This window comes from Mobula birostris, chromosome 32 (genome assembly GCF_030028105.1).
Source record: "Mobula birostris isolate sMobBir1 chromosome 32, sMobBir1.hap1, whole genome shotgun sequence".
NCBI lineage: Eukaryota > Metazoa > Chordata > Chondrichthyes > Myliobatiformes > Myliobatidae > Mobula > Mobula birostris.
The window spans coordinates 8,677,438-8,690,345 of record NC_092401.1 but is presented as its reverse complement, the minus strand read 5'-3'; the positions used below and the strand labels follow the sequence as shown (position 1 = coordinate 8,690,345).

At 42.5% G+C, this 12,908-nt stretch overlaps 1 protein-coding gene across 2 annotated transcripts in view; it reads left to right on the top strand.

The window, feature by feature from the left end:
- Positions 1–12,236, top strand: part of LOC140191283 (transportin-2) — a 46,008-nt gene extending 33,772 nt beyond the window's left edge. For both annotated transcript variants that reach the window (XM_072248554.1, XM_072248553.1), the window contains exons 12-24: positions 672–897; positions 1,726–1,897; positions 3,040–3,126; positions 4,765–4,872; positions 5,395–5,553; positions 6,510–6,597; positions 7,202–7,300; positions 7,606–7,701; positions 8,039–8,114; positions 8,335–8,434; positions 9,075–9,149; positions 10,511–10,640; positions 11,469–12,236. In XM_072248554.1, the coding sequence (XP_072104655.1) occupies positions 672–897; positions 1,726–1,897; positions 3,040–3,126; positions 4,765–4,872; positions 5,395–5,553; positions 6,510–6,597; positions 7,202–7,300; positions 7,606–7,701; positions 8,039–8,114; positions 8,335–8,434; positions 9,075–9,149; positions 10,511–10,618 (1,394 nt within the window). In that variant the 3' untranslated portion in view covers positions 10,619–10,640; positions 11,469–12,236. The remainder of the gene's footprint in view (positions 1–671; positions 898–1,725; positions 1,898–3,039; positions 3,127–4,764; positions 4,873–5,394; positions 5,554–6,509; positions 6,598–7,201; positions 7,301–7,605; positions 7,702–8,038; positions 8,115–8,334; positions 8,435–9,074; positions 9,150–10,510; positions 10,641–11,468) is intronic.
- The last annotated feature ends 672 nt before the right edge of the window (positions 12,237–12,908 follow it).

Sequence of the window (12,908 nt, the reverse complement as noted above, 5' to 3'; positions counted from 1 at the left end):
AAAGAGCTGAAACAGCTCTGGGGGGATATTATTTACTGACAGTACTCCCTTGGAATCATACTGCCTAGCAGTCCCTCAATTTAATCTTAGCCTAATCATGGGACAATTTACAATGACCAATTAATTTTCCAACTGGTACGTCTCTGGACTGTGGCAGGGGGTGGAGCACCTGGACGAAACCCATGTCACCAAGAGAACGTACCAACTCCTCATAGGCAGTAATGGGAATTGAACCCAGGTCACGCTGGTACTGTTAGCATTGTGCTAACCACTATGCTACTGTGCTGCCTCTCCTAAGATGCATGAGAATCAATCCTTAAAGCCTGTGTTTGTTTGCCTGCCTTGCTTTGTAAATTATCTTATAAATGAGACTGCTGCTGCTCTCTGAGCCATGTGCAAAATCCTTTGTAATAGCTGCTTCCAAAATTCTAGAGGTGCAGACTTCAGCCCTGCCTGCCTCACTGTAAGAAACCACTGCTTAGGCACTGTTGAGCTATGATTCTGATCTGCTTCTCATCTGAATGTGTTTAAGCAACGTATGTGCTTGCTGGTTTAATGAATTTTCCACTTTACTCGATCATGCTTCTAAACACTATGGCTAATTGCACCCCCCCCCCCCCCCCCCACCAAACCATCCAACTCATTGCCTAAAGCTTTGTTTCTGCTGTTAGGTTGTATGCAAGGGATGGTTCCCTACCTCCCAGAGTTAATCCCGCACCTCATTCAGTGTCTGCCGGATAAGAAGGCGTTGGTGCGTTCAATTGCCTGCTGGACATTGAGTCGCTATGCACACTGGGTTGTCAGTCAGCCACCGGATCAGTACCTTAAGCCATTGATGACTGAACTTCTGAAACGAATCCTGGATGGAAATAAGAGAGTCCAAGAGGCAGCCTGCAGGTAAGCTGGGTCAGATTGTTCAGCTTCTTCCTTTTGAGGATGTAACGAATTAGTACTGAAAATGTACGATTGATGTATTTATCTAAGTCTTGTGTGTATAAGAGCTGTTCGTCGTGATCCTGAAGGTTGTTTGAGAAGCCTGATGCTGCTGAACCATTTTCAGTAAGTCTTACAAAGTAGATAATTACTTGGCAATATACAAAATGATGGAGGAACTCAGCAGGTCAGCCAACAAGTGTTTCACGCCAAGACTTTTCTAAATGTTGACTGTTTGTTTCCATGGATGCTGCCTGATCTGAGTTCCTCCAGCATTTTGTATGTGTTGCATTGGATTTCCAGCATCTGTAGAATTGCTTGTTTTCATCAGTTTGGATGCAGAGAGCAGCTGGGTACACTGTTGCCGACTGCTGCCTAAATGACTATTATAGGAAAAATACCTGTAACTGATAGACTGCGGGAGGGTTTTCAGTCACACTGAGTTCACTCCGGCAGTAGTGACGCAGATGAGCAGATTGGGTTCTCCCATTCTTGAATTTAGCACGTTGCAGCTGAAGAGATGAGGTTGAGCCATTTCGGCTTCATTTGGAAGGGGGTGGATTTGTCAGTTGCAATCGTTATCTTTCTGAGCACATGAAGTATCGTGGTGTGTGCATTCGTACTCTTGGATCGAGATTCTATAAATGAGACAGTATGATGGATATGAACCAGGTTTTTTTTTCCAGTTGACTGTGGAAGCAATGTAGATCATTTGCCACATGGCAACTTTAAACATTCATCACTCAGAAATTTCTGTCTGTATAATGCTGACTTTGTTTTATTCTCCCCCAGTGCATTTGCTACATTGGAGGAAGAGGCCTGCACTGAGCTTGTGCCATATCTCAGCTATATCCTCGACACACTGGTATTTGCCTTTGGAAAGTATCAGCACAAGAACCTACTGATCTTGTATGATGCTATTGGCACTTTGGCAGACTCTGTTGGACATCATCTCAATCAGCCGGTAGGCAGCAAATGTGACTTGGGAGGATGTGGGTCAGGGGATTTTCACCTACTTCTGAGTCGAGACCAATACATAATTTGAACGATATTGAATTTAGGATAACCCAGAACGGATTTTTTTAAAAAGCCATTCAAAAATGGGCATCCATGAGGTGGGTTGCTGCAATTGGTAACCCTGTGTTATTGCTTCATTCTACCCAGTGCATGTCCATTGCAATAAAGTTGGGACATCAAGCCTGGTTTATTAGGTGTAAGCCTGGAAACACTGCAGCTAAACACAAACAGCATTAGGTAGACAGAAGTAAGCAAGTGTGCAGTCAGTGGGTCCAATCAAAGCTATGGCCATCTTGCCAGGTCTGATCACGCATGGTGATGGGCAGTTAACGAGTGATAGAAGGCGGCTCTGGGAACATTCCATCCTCAGTAGTCATGGGGCCCAGTATCTGAACGGCAGAAGCATTTGTAACTATTCATCCAGGTGTGTAAAATAAATGATCCACTGTCGCTTCTTCCTGAGATCCCCCTATTCATAGCCAGTCACCCAGAGGATCCACTCTTCCACAGCAAATCAATCGTACAGAAGTCAGTTTACTCTGGTTTTTAAGAAATGCCTTGAAAAGAAGCTGTAACTGTAACCAAGCTATTCTAGCATAGTTTAATGCCTGTCTACCCAACAGTGAGGAAACTTAACTAAGTGTGTTCTCTATCCATAAAGTGGGAAATGTATCTGGCTAATTAGTGGATTTTTTTTTTTTATTGAACTAGTCAAGTCTCAATCAGCAAAGTGATGGAGAGTGCTGTTATTGGTAGCACTCGGTCTTTTTCTTGGTGTTTTGTCTTGAGCCTTCGTACTTTTTCTCTCCTACCAAAGTGCACTCAATTACTGTAATATTTACTTACATTGTACCTTAGATGCAGTTTTATTTGTGTGATGTATTGACAAACCATTCTTAGCCTTCAGATTCATCTGCCCTTGTCAGGCTTCCCAAAGAGTAACGTACATAATAGTTTTCATATTAATAGGAAGTATATTGGAAATTATTCGGTAATTTTGTGCGGTTAGTCCCCTGTGTGTGGACAGTTTATGCTCCATAGAGCTTCATTTGTATAAGAGTAGATGTTTATAACAACTTGTGTCCACAGGAATACATCCAGAAGCTAATGCCTCCACTCATTCAGAAATGGAATGAACTCAAGGATGAAGATAAGGATCTCTTCCCTCTGTTGGAGGTGAGTGATCATTGGGTGGTATTTTCCCAGAGATGCCTATGCCTAGAGTCATATCATATAGATATGGGTGTCAATATTCCATACACTATCTCAGTACCCTAAAGTGACAGAATAGAATTGAAAATTTTTTTAGTGAAAGAAATACCTGACTTTCATGCTTCCACTGACTCTCTCAAAGCTTTCCACATATTTCTTTTGTTGATGATCCACAGCACTTAAGATAGTGCTTTGAATGCTTTATTGGTTTCTTGTCAAATATCCTAATCTTGTCCCCAGCTGCCTTTCATCTACATTGAGCTTAAATTGATTACAAATAAAAGAAAATCTGCAGATGCTGGAAATCCAAGCAACACACACAAAATGCTGGAGAAACTCAGTGGGCCAGGCAGCATCTATGGAAACGAGTACAGTCGACATTTCAGTCCGAGGCCCTTCATCGGGACTGGAGGGAAAAAAAGAGGAGTCAGAGTAGGAAAGTGGAGCGGGGGGGGGTGAGGAAGAAACGCGGTGATAGATGAAACCGGGAGGTGGGAGGAGAGGTAGAATGAAGAGCTGGGAAGTTGACAGGTGAAAGATACAGAACTGAAGAAGCGATGGTTTGTGAGAGGACAGAAGAAAGGTGGTGGGGTGGAGCACCAGAGGGAGGTGATGGGCAGGTAAGGGTTGAGGTGAAAGAGGGGAATGGTGAAGGGAGGGGGAGGTGCTGCATTACTGGATGTTCAAGAAATCTATGTTCATGCCTTAGTTTGGAGGCTATCCAGGCGGTATACAAGGTATTGGTCCAACAAACTGAGTGTGACCTTATTAAGACACGACAGTAGAAGTGTCCTCACTCTGGTGCCTGCCTTTCTTCCATGGCCTTCTGTCATCTTCTCGTTTCCGCCTTCAGCCCTGTATCCCTTTCACCTACCAATGTCCCAGCTCTTTACTTCACCCCTCCTGCTTTCACCCATGACCTTGTGTTTCTTCCTCCTCTTCCCCCACTTTGACTCATCTTTTTTTTCTCTCCAGTCCTGACGAAGGGTCTTGGCCCGAAACGTCGACTGTGCTCTTTTCAAATTGATTACCTTCAGCTGCCGCATCACTGAATAGTTTTTACTGTCTCCTCTACTGACGTTACCTTTGACCTCCAGATATTGAAAATATTTTATTGCCTTATGAACCTTAAGCAAATGTATATTTATTATCTTTCTACAAGTATAACAAATGGTGGAAAATTGAGACACTATAGGAGCAGTAGTACAAGGAATGCAAAGCCCTGCGTGGGCTGGTTGGTTGAATGCCTATACTATGCTATCCTATATAGTTTCCATCTTGTCCTTTGCAAAGACATCCAAATGCTTTCTAAATTGTTAGGTGATACTCAGTCACCAAAAATTCTAGGTTCCGCCTCAGGTTTTTGCTGATCTCTGGGCATGGAATTAAGATGTGTCAGAGTTCACTGCCTCGTGGAAGCTTGTGATGGAGTGTCTGCTGTGGGAATTTGGGTTCCATAATAAAATAATTGCGTCATTCAGACTGTTAAATAATCCACAATGATGGTTCCCTCCCTGTTACCTGTGTGGTTGCTCTGACATTTTCCATTGATCCTAATATTCCCATTTTTAGTTATATTCATTGATTCTTTTTCTTCCCCAGTGTCTTTCATCAGTGGCCACAGCTCTACAAAGTGGCTTCCTCCCTTACTGTGAGCCTGTTTATCAACGTTGTGTCACTCTTGTCCAGAAAACACTAGCCCAGGCAATGGTAAGATCCTTTTACTGGTGTTTAAATCCATAAAGAATACTATTGGTGACATTTACCTTTTTTTTGCAGCATGGAATTTGATCTTTTGTCTAAAGCTAGCTAAGCAGATTCATTCACTGCAGAGTATGTATCTATAGAGTAGACCATAGTGTCACACAATGGAATATGCTGTGTATACGCTATGTGGTGTTGGGTGAATGGGTCAAAACATGTTTAAAGTTGCCTTCTCTGTAGGTCGTGATGAAGATGCTGTTTAACCTATGTGAGATGCAAAAGACTAGGTAGGTGAAAGTGATATAGACTTTCAGCTTGGTTATGCTGATTGCAAGTAGTTAAATGTGGGATATGCCTTTGCTGTGATGAATAAAGATGCAGACATTTGAATACTGAAAAAAAAATCTGTTGAATATTTTTATTCTGAGTGCGGCATGTACTATTTTTAATGTTCTCCATGTAAGAATAGGGCAGATTCCTTTCCATGTTGTGGACTAACACTACCCACTGTGCTATTCTTGTCCTCAGATGTACAATACTCAGCCGGATCAGTATGAGGCTCCAGACAAGGATTTCATGATTGTGGCACTGGATCTACTCAGTGGCTTGGCAGAGGGTCTTGGGGGCAATGTAGAGCAGTTGGTTGCTCGGAGTAACATCATGACTCTTCTATTTCAGTGCATGCAGGCAAGTAAAGTTCAGTATGGCACTAATTTTGCTCAACTTTGAGATGGGTTCTATTTTTTTGCCATTGAGTAAAGGAAAAATAGCAGTTTTTCTGAACTAAATGACTTCTTACTTGAAGGTGAACCTGGTTGTTGTCTGCTGATTGATTCATTCTTCTAACCTTTGGTTCTTTTGGACCTCTTTTTTTGTTATGCCACTGGTGTTGAGGGCAGCAATGAAGGTCGTCCAACTGTGGTGGTGTGCATGGCTTCCTTTATTGTGTCAGTAGCTTCCGCTCTGTTTACTGTCATGCAGGTCCTGGGTGGAGACTCAGGAATATGCAGATCTAGAAGAAGTACAGCACACAGATGTACTGTTGCTGTTTCTGTAAGTCTTGTTTTACCAGTCAGGGGTGTTAAACCTGAGCTGAACCTCCAAACCTGGAGGACTGGTGGACCACACTTGGTCTGGCCTCTACCTTTTGATGTGTTTGGCAAAAAAAAACACTAACTTCAACCAACAACAGGAATTCTGCAGATGCTGGAAATTCAAGCAACACACATCAAAGTTGCTGGTGAACGCAGCAGGCCAGGCAGCATCTGTAGGAAGAGGTGCAGTCGACGTTTCAGGCAGAGACCCTTCGTCAGGACTTCAGCCTGCTTAGTTCTGTGGGTCATTGAGGCAGGTACACCTCCAAACTATGACATGGTTGCGGTTCTCTTGAAGGTTTTGGACCCTTGGGTTTACATTACACCCTGGGCAGTTTCTCAGAGAAAGTGCTGCTACTTGATTGCCTTTGTTGGTTTAACACCAAACTAGATAATGCAGGGTTGTTCTTGAATGTAAGAATGAAGTGTCTGTTGGCACCAGCATCAAGTACAGAAAATGAGCAGGATTGAGGAATAAGATCAATTCATGCAGCATTCTGGGCCACGGTTTTGGCAATGTCACTGACTTGTCTAGTCTCTTCCCTACAGGACACCATGCCAGAGGTCCGTCAGAGTTCATTTGCACTTTTAGGAGATCTCACCAAAGCCTGTTTCCAGCATGTTAAACCATGTATAGGTGAGTGTGTGGCTTAAAACCACAAGTCTGTATGTCTAGGTGGCTGTTAGCAGTCTGACTGTTGATGTGGCAAAGGCAGTTGCAATTAAACAATGTTTAAGACACTTGAACAGTTACGTGGATAGGAAAGGTTCAGAGAGATACTGGGCTCATTTCAATTAGCATCTTGGTCAGCATGGATGTGTTGGGCTAAAGATTCCTGTTTCCTTGCTCTGACTCTGCATGAACTCTCAGGCACTAAACTTAAGTGTATTGTTCCACAGGCATTGACCTCACTGGGGTACAGAACTGCGGGCATTACCTATATGACTTTGTAGCTTCTGTGAAAATCCTATGTTCAGCTGTCATTTTCAGGAATGCTCCCAAATATTGCTGAGCTAATCGGTTTGCATAGTCTGACCTGATTCTGCTCTCAAATTATCTTCTTTACCTCACATTCCAGACTCCTTTCCTTCCCTAGATGCTAAGTTGGTAGCTTGTACCGGCTTTGAAGCTAGTTAGAATGGCTACCTTCTGTGTCTTGCATCTCTCCATTTAGTGTGGATGTAGCAGTGCATGAAGCATTTTACTGTTATGATTAATATTTTCCTTTTACTCTCTCCAGCTGAGTTCATGCCTATCTTGGGAACCAATCTGAACCCAGAGTTCATATCCGTGTGCAACAATGCCACCTGGGCAATTGGGGAGATTTGCATGCAGATGGGTAAGTTTGATGATTAACCAAGTATGATGCACCTTGGGTTGTGTTTTTTTTTGTTACTTTGGACCAAAGGGCACCCACAAAGATACCTAAAAGGTACGGTGTGTAAAATGCCTTTGAAATGTTGCTTTATCTTCAAATGAAAAATCAGTTACAAGCTAAATGTTTCAAATTAAAGGAGATTAATTTTCAATTTTTTTGCCTGATTTTCATTTGGGAAAGCTTTTTTTTTACTATTTTATCTGCTGTTGACCATTTTTGAGCAATGTATTCTGTATATGAACCTTGCTTTTTTTTTTTTTGATTAGGTTCAGAGATGCAGCCTTATGTGTCACTAGTCCTGAATAACTTAGTGGAAATCATCAATAGACCAAACACTCCCAAAACTCTGCTTGAAAACACAGGTAAGAAACGGATCTGTATACCAATTATGTACTGACTACTACGGTCTAAAATAGCTATGCTTTCCTAAAGCTGTCAAATTTATCTGCCTTTGTTTTCCTGTACCAATACCAACCTGGTACAGGTGTGTTGAACCTATCCTGGGTGACCATTGTTAGATTCTTAAGCCAGGAGAGAGGGTGGTGGCTGACACCTGTCAACACTGCAGTGATGATTAGAAAATGCAGACATTTGAATCCTGAATTAAATGTTGAATTTTTCAATTCTGAGCATATTTGCTGTGAGAGATTTCAATTGACTGTGTTGATGTTTGTTGACTTTATATTTCTTCCTCCTCAGCCATAACCATTGGTCGCTTGGGTTATGTGTGTCCTCAGGAAGTAGCACCCATGCTGCAGCAATTCATTAGGCCATGGTGAGTGTTCCATTAACAGCTTCTCAATCCACAAACACACCACCATCACTTTCCTCCCCAGCCCTCAAAGCCATCCAGCTGCGATCTCTGGCCCAGGGCTATTACTCCGATTTAAGATGACCTCACTTGGAAGTCATATACCTTGTCAGAGGTTGGGATCTTTATGCCAGAAATTTGTGTAATGCTGCTTTTAAACGTCAGTATGACTTGTCACTCACAGGTGCACGTCTTTGAGAAACATCCGTGACAATGAAGAGAAGGATTCTGCATTCCGAGGGATCTGTATGATGATTGGAGTGAATCCAGGGGGTGTAGTCCAGGTAAATATTCTTTCAGTAGTCTACCCTCTGGCTGAACCACTCTGACCCGAGCTGATGCTGAGGTGACTGATCATCTGTTAGCCCTGTACCCCTAGGTCAGAGGCACGCTGCTTTACCTGCTCCTTGCTGAACTTTTCGTGGGTGAGATACTTGGGGGAAACAAATGATGGCACAGTAGTGTAGCGCTCAGCACAACACTTTACAGTACAGATGACCTGGCTTCCATTCCCACTGCTGCCACGTTCTCCCTGTGGCCGCATGGATTTCGTGCTAGTTCAAAGACTCACCGGTTGGTGGGTTAATCGGTTATTGTAAATTGTCCTGTGATTCGGCTCAAATTAAAAATCAAGGGATTGCTGGATGGTGTTGCTTGATGGACCTATTCAGTGCTGTATCTCAAATAGATGATGCCCATTGTCATTCAGAGGATAACACCATGTGGAGAGGGAGTGTTATGTTGGTTGTATGGGATTTTCCTTGGATATTTTTGGTGAAATGAGAATGTTCACCATTTTCTGTATTCCCTGTTTTGTGCTAATTTTAATCAGTGTTGACATGGGTGAGTCATACACAGTATGTTCGGTGTGTGGAGGAGATGCACTCGACAGCAGATGAAAGCTGAGCAATTTGTTCCTTCTAGGATTTCATCTTTTTTTGTGATGCTGTTGCTTCATGGGTGAACCCAAAAGATGACCTGCGCGAGATGTTTTATAAGGTAAGTGCTTGTACTGTTGATTTTACCTGGAGATCGCTGGCTGTTTGGCCACTGCACTTGCTCCCCTCGTGAGCGATTGGATTCTTCTTTTGCTATCGGCAGTTTGTACAGCAAAATGGAGAGTAGATATTATTTCAAAAGTAGTTACAATTTTCAAAACAAATGAGTAGTGATCACCCTTTGGTTATCTTATTGTGAATAGAGCTAAAAGATCTTCAAAGTCAAAGAAAATTTATTATCAAGGTATATATTTGTCACTAAATATACCTTGAGATTCATTTTCTTGCAGGCATATACAGAGAAAGTACGACAGAATTTATGAAAACTATGAATAAACAAAGACTCCTGAACAACCAATGTGCAAAAGACAAATTGTGCAAGTAATTAAAAAAAAACAAATAATACTGAGAACATAGTCCTTGAAAGTGAGTCTATAGGCTGGAGACACTTGTCTAATCAATTGGAGAGAATTCAACTTCTGTCACATTAACAACTAGATATTGTGGAGGTTCCTGGGCCATCTGGTGTCTCAAATAGTGATTCTTCGTGTGTATGTGTACAAGTTGCTGGTATTTCTCAATGCCACTGTTGTATTGTCAGAATGTTTACCCAGTATTGAATGAACTGTAATGTCCCCTGATGAAATATTGTGAAGTCAGAAGCTATTGAACTGTTTCAGCAACAAATAGCCAATTGATCTGACCATTCATAGCCTATGAGTTGGGGATGCACCTCTAAAGCACAAAATGCTGGAGGAACTCTGTGTCAAGCAGCATCTATGGAGGCAAATGCAGCTGATGTTTTGTACCAAGTCTTTCTTGGCCTGAAACATCAACTGTTTATTTACCTCCATAGATGCTGCCACTGACTTCCTCCAACATATTGTGTGCTTAAGATTTCTAACATCTGCAGAATCTCTTAGGTCTGAGGTGTGCTTACAACTTTTTTTGTCAGCTCTGAGTGTGTAACCATAAATCAGCTTTTTGTTTGTTGAAGCCCTCCTCTCATTGTATCTTGTACTTTTACATTCATGTCTCCTCAAACTTGCCCACTGTTTCTTTTAAATGATTTTAAAGCCCCTTCCTTTCATCAAGTATTTAGTTTGGTGTCCTAACATTTTCACAGATTCTCTGGGGAGTGCACTTGGCTTGTTTTACAATGTTTGCAGAGCTGTGTCCATTCATTGTGGTCAGGTTTAGGAATATGAAGAACAGCATATTGCTGCCCTCTGGGTGTAGTAGATATTCTGGATCTGATCTGGAACTTTGTGGTGTATGTGTGGTCTTAACTGCTGCTAGAAGATAAGACTTGCTTAATGCTAAGTACTTTGGAATGTTATTGTATTTGTCTCTGCCTTGCAGATACTGCATGGGTTCAAGGAGCAGGTTGGTGAGCAGAACTGGCAACAATTTTCTGAACAGTTCCCACCACTTCTGAAGGAGCGGCTGTCTGCATTCTATGGCGTATAGCTGAAGTTAAGGGACATGTCAGGTAAGTGTCCTGTGCCTGAGACTAATGGGGTACAAGGACAGTGTCCAGGAGGCACAAGATCTGGTATTTCTTCAGTTCATATCTCCTTGGCTGCCTAAGTGAGGTTTGGAGTGTTGATAGCTCTCCACCTCTGTTTATTGGCTTTAGAACGGGAAGTCTTCCTCTTAGAAGGAATATCTGAAGTAGCATGACTTGCGGGGCGGCATGGTAGCATAGTGGTTAGCACTATGCGACCCAAGTTCAGTTCCCACTGCTGCCAGTAAGGAGTTTGTACATTCTCCCTGTGACCGGGCGCTCCGGTTTCCTCCCACGGTCTGAAAGGTGTACCAGTTGGTGGGTTAGTTGGTCATTGTAAATTGTCCTGTGATTAGGCTGGGGTGAAATCAGGGTTGCTGCGTGACGTGGCTCAAAGGGCTGGAAAGGCCTATTTCACCTATTATGCTGAAGCTTGGCAGTATCTGTGGGAAGAGAAACAGCTTGCATTTCAGATGTGAAGAGTCTTCAACCTGAAAAGTTGTTTCTGTTACTCAGCAAGTCGAGCCACATCTGAAGTACTTCCAGCATTTTCTATTTTGGCTTCCTGGCATCTGCAGTTATTTTTTGATTTTTTTTTTTCAGTGGTTGGGCTTGACAGCAATCCCAGTATCTGGTGCAAAAACTGTCTGAGTAATTCCTTTAGTAGTCTAGGTTTAAGATGTGTTCTGTAGGTGGAGAGGCAAGGCGGGTGGTTATATGATTTTAATGCAGAGTTTAAACCGGATAAGGATGAATCTTTTATTTCTGTAATGCATTGGATATATACTAAAGTCTTTCTCTTTCTTTTGTCAGGTTTCTGTTGCTGGGAGGGCTACTGGGAAATCATCCACATCTAGGAGTTGCAATGCCCTGTCAACGGGGGGTTAGGGTGGAGCTGGTGGGACTAAAATAAACACCCCCTTTCTCCGGAAATATCGGGGGAAAAGAGCCTCTAAAGCAGAGCAAACAGGATTAATTAGGCTGAAAGATCTTGCACGCCTTCTCTCTAATGAGGCAATTGCCACTACACACGGGATAATCCAAAGATTCCTGAGAGTCAAATCTCTCAGTTGGACAACTCGGGAGGGGGCAAAACGTGTTGGGGAAATTTAGGGGAAAAAATTAAAATCTAGGCAAGCTTAGGGAAGAATTCTAAAAGGTTAATGAAATTGGCTAGGTTTAAACAGCCTTGTCCATCTAAATTTGGGTAACATCAAGTCTGATGCTTGTGCCGTGGTTTAAGAGTAGAAGTTTTTAAAAGTTAGTTTTTTTTTAACACATTAAAGCTAGAAAGCATACCAAGCTTTGTACTGTTGCATAGATCCCCAGCAGTCATCTAAAGAGTCACTGTTTCAAGCTAGACTGCATGGTGGTGAGCTGTAATACTCTAGTGATCTCTGAACAGAATGTAATGAACCATAACACGTGTCTCTATATAGATCAAGGCTTCACTATCATTTCCGATGGTTTGTAATGGATTGGTCCAATACAGTAGCGCTCAGCTTTCTGCTTCCCTCGAGCCCAACAGTGGGCAGAAGAGATCGTCGGTGGGAAGGGGAGGGTTGTGGGTGGGGGGCGGGGGGGAGGGGGGAGATGAGGAGCTGAAGTCTGTACCTTGATCCTGTAATGAAGCATGTCTGTACTGTCGGGCTCTGGCAATGCCCTGTTAAATGATGAACTGTTTGAGTTGTTCCTAATTATCTTTTGTGATAATGTGCTGCTGCGCTCTTTTTAAAAATGTGTAAATTGAAAAGGCAAGTGTTCAAAAAGAGAAACTTTTTTTTAACAAAATACCCTTGGTAGGTCCTGTGATTTATTTAAATTTTCTTTAGTTGATTCTATCTTCCTGAACTGCAGTTTGACATGGGTGTGCTTATGGTAGAGACTGGTGGGGTTTGAACAGATGAGGGACTAACTGATCAAGCTGCTGCATTGAGAGTGGCAAAGGGAAGTACCACGAGTCTCACAAGATGGTGGGAAGGTGGGAATTGGATAAGTTGCATCCTAGATGGTTTCATGGTTACTTTGCCATAATTTGGTCAGTGTTGTGACTGTGATTTTGTGCTTGCAGTGTGGGGTCCTTGAAATTAGAACTCTTTGCCATTAAGGAAATGGGTAATGGTGGCTTCATGCTAGGAGTTCTCAGTTTTGCTTTTAAGGTCAGTGGTTCTAAATTTGATCACTGTGGCAACCTCCTATAGATCCTACACACTTGAAGACCTGACTTGGCATTGTAGGACTGAACCCTGTGAC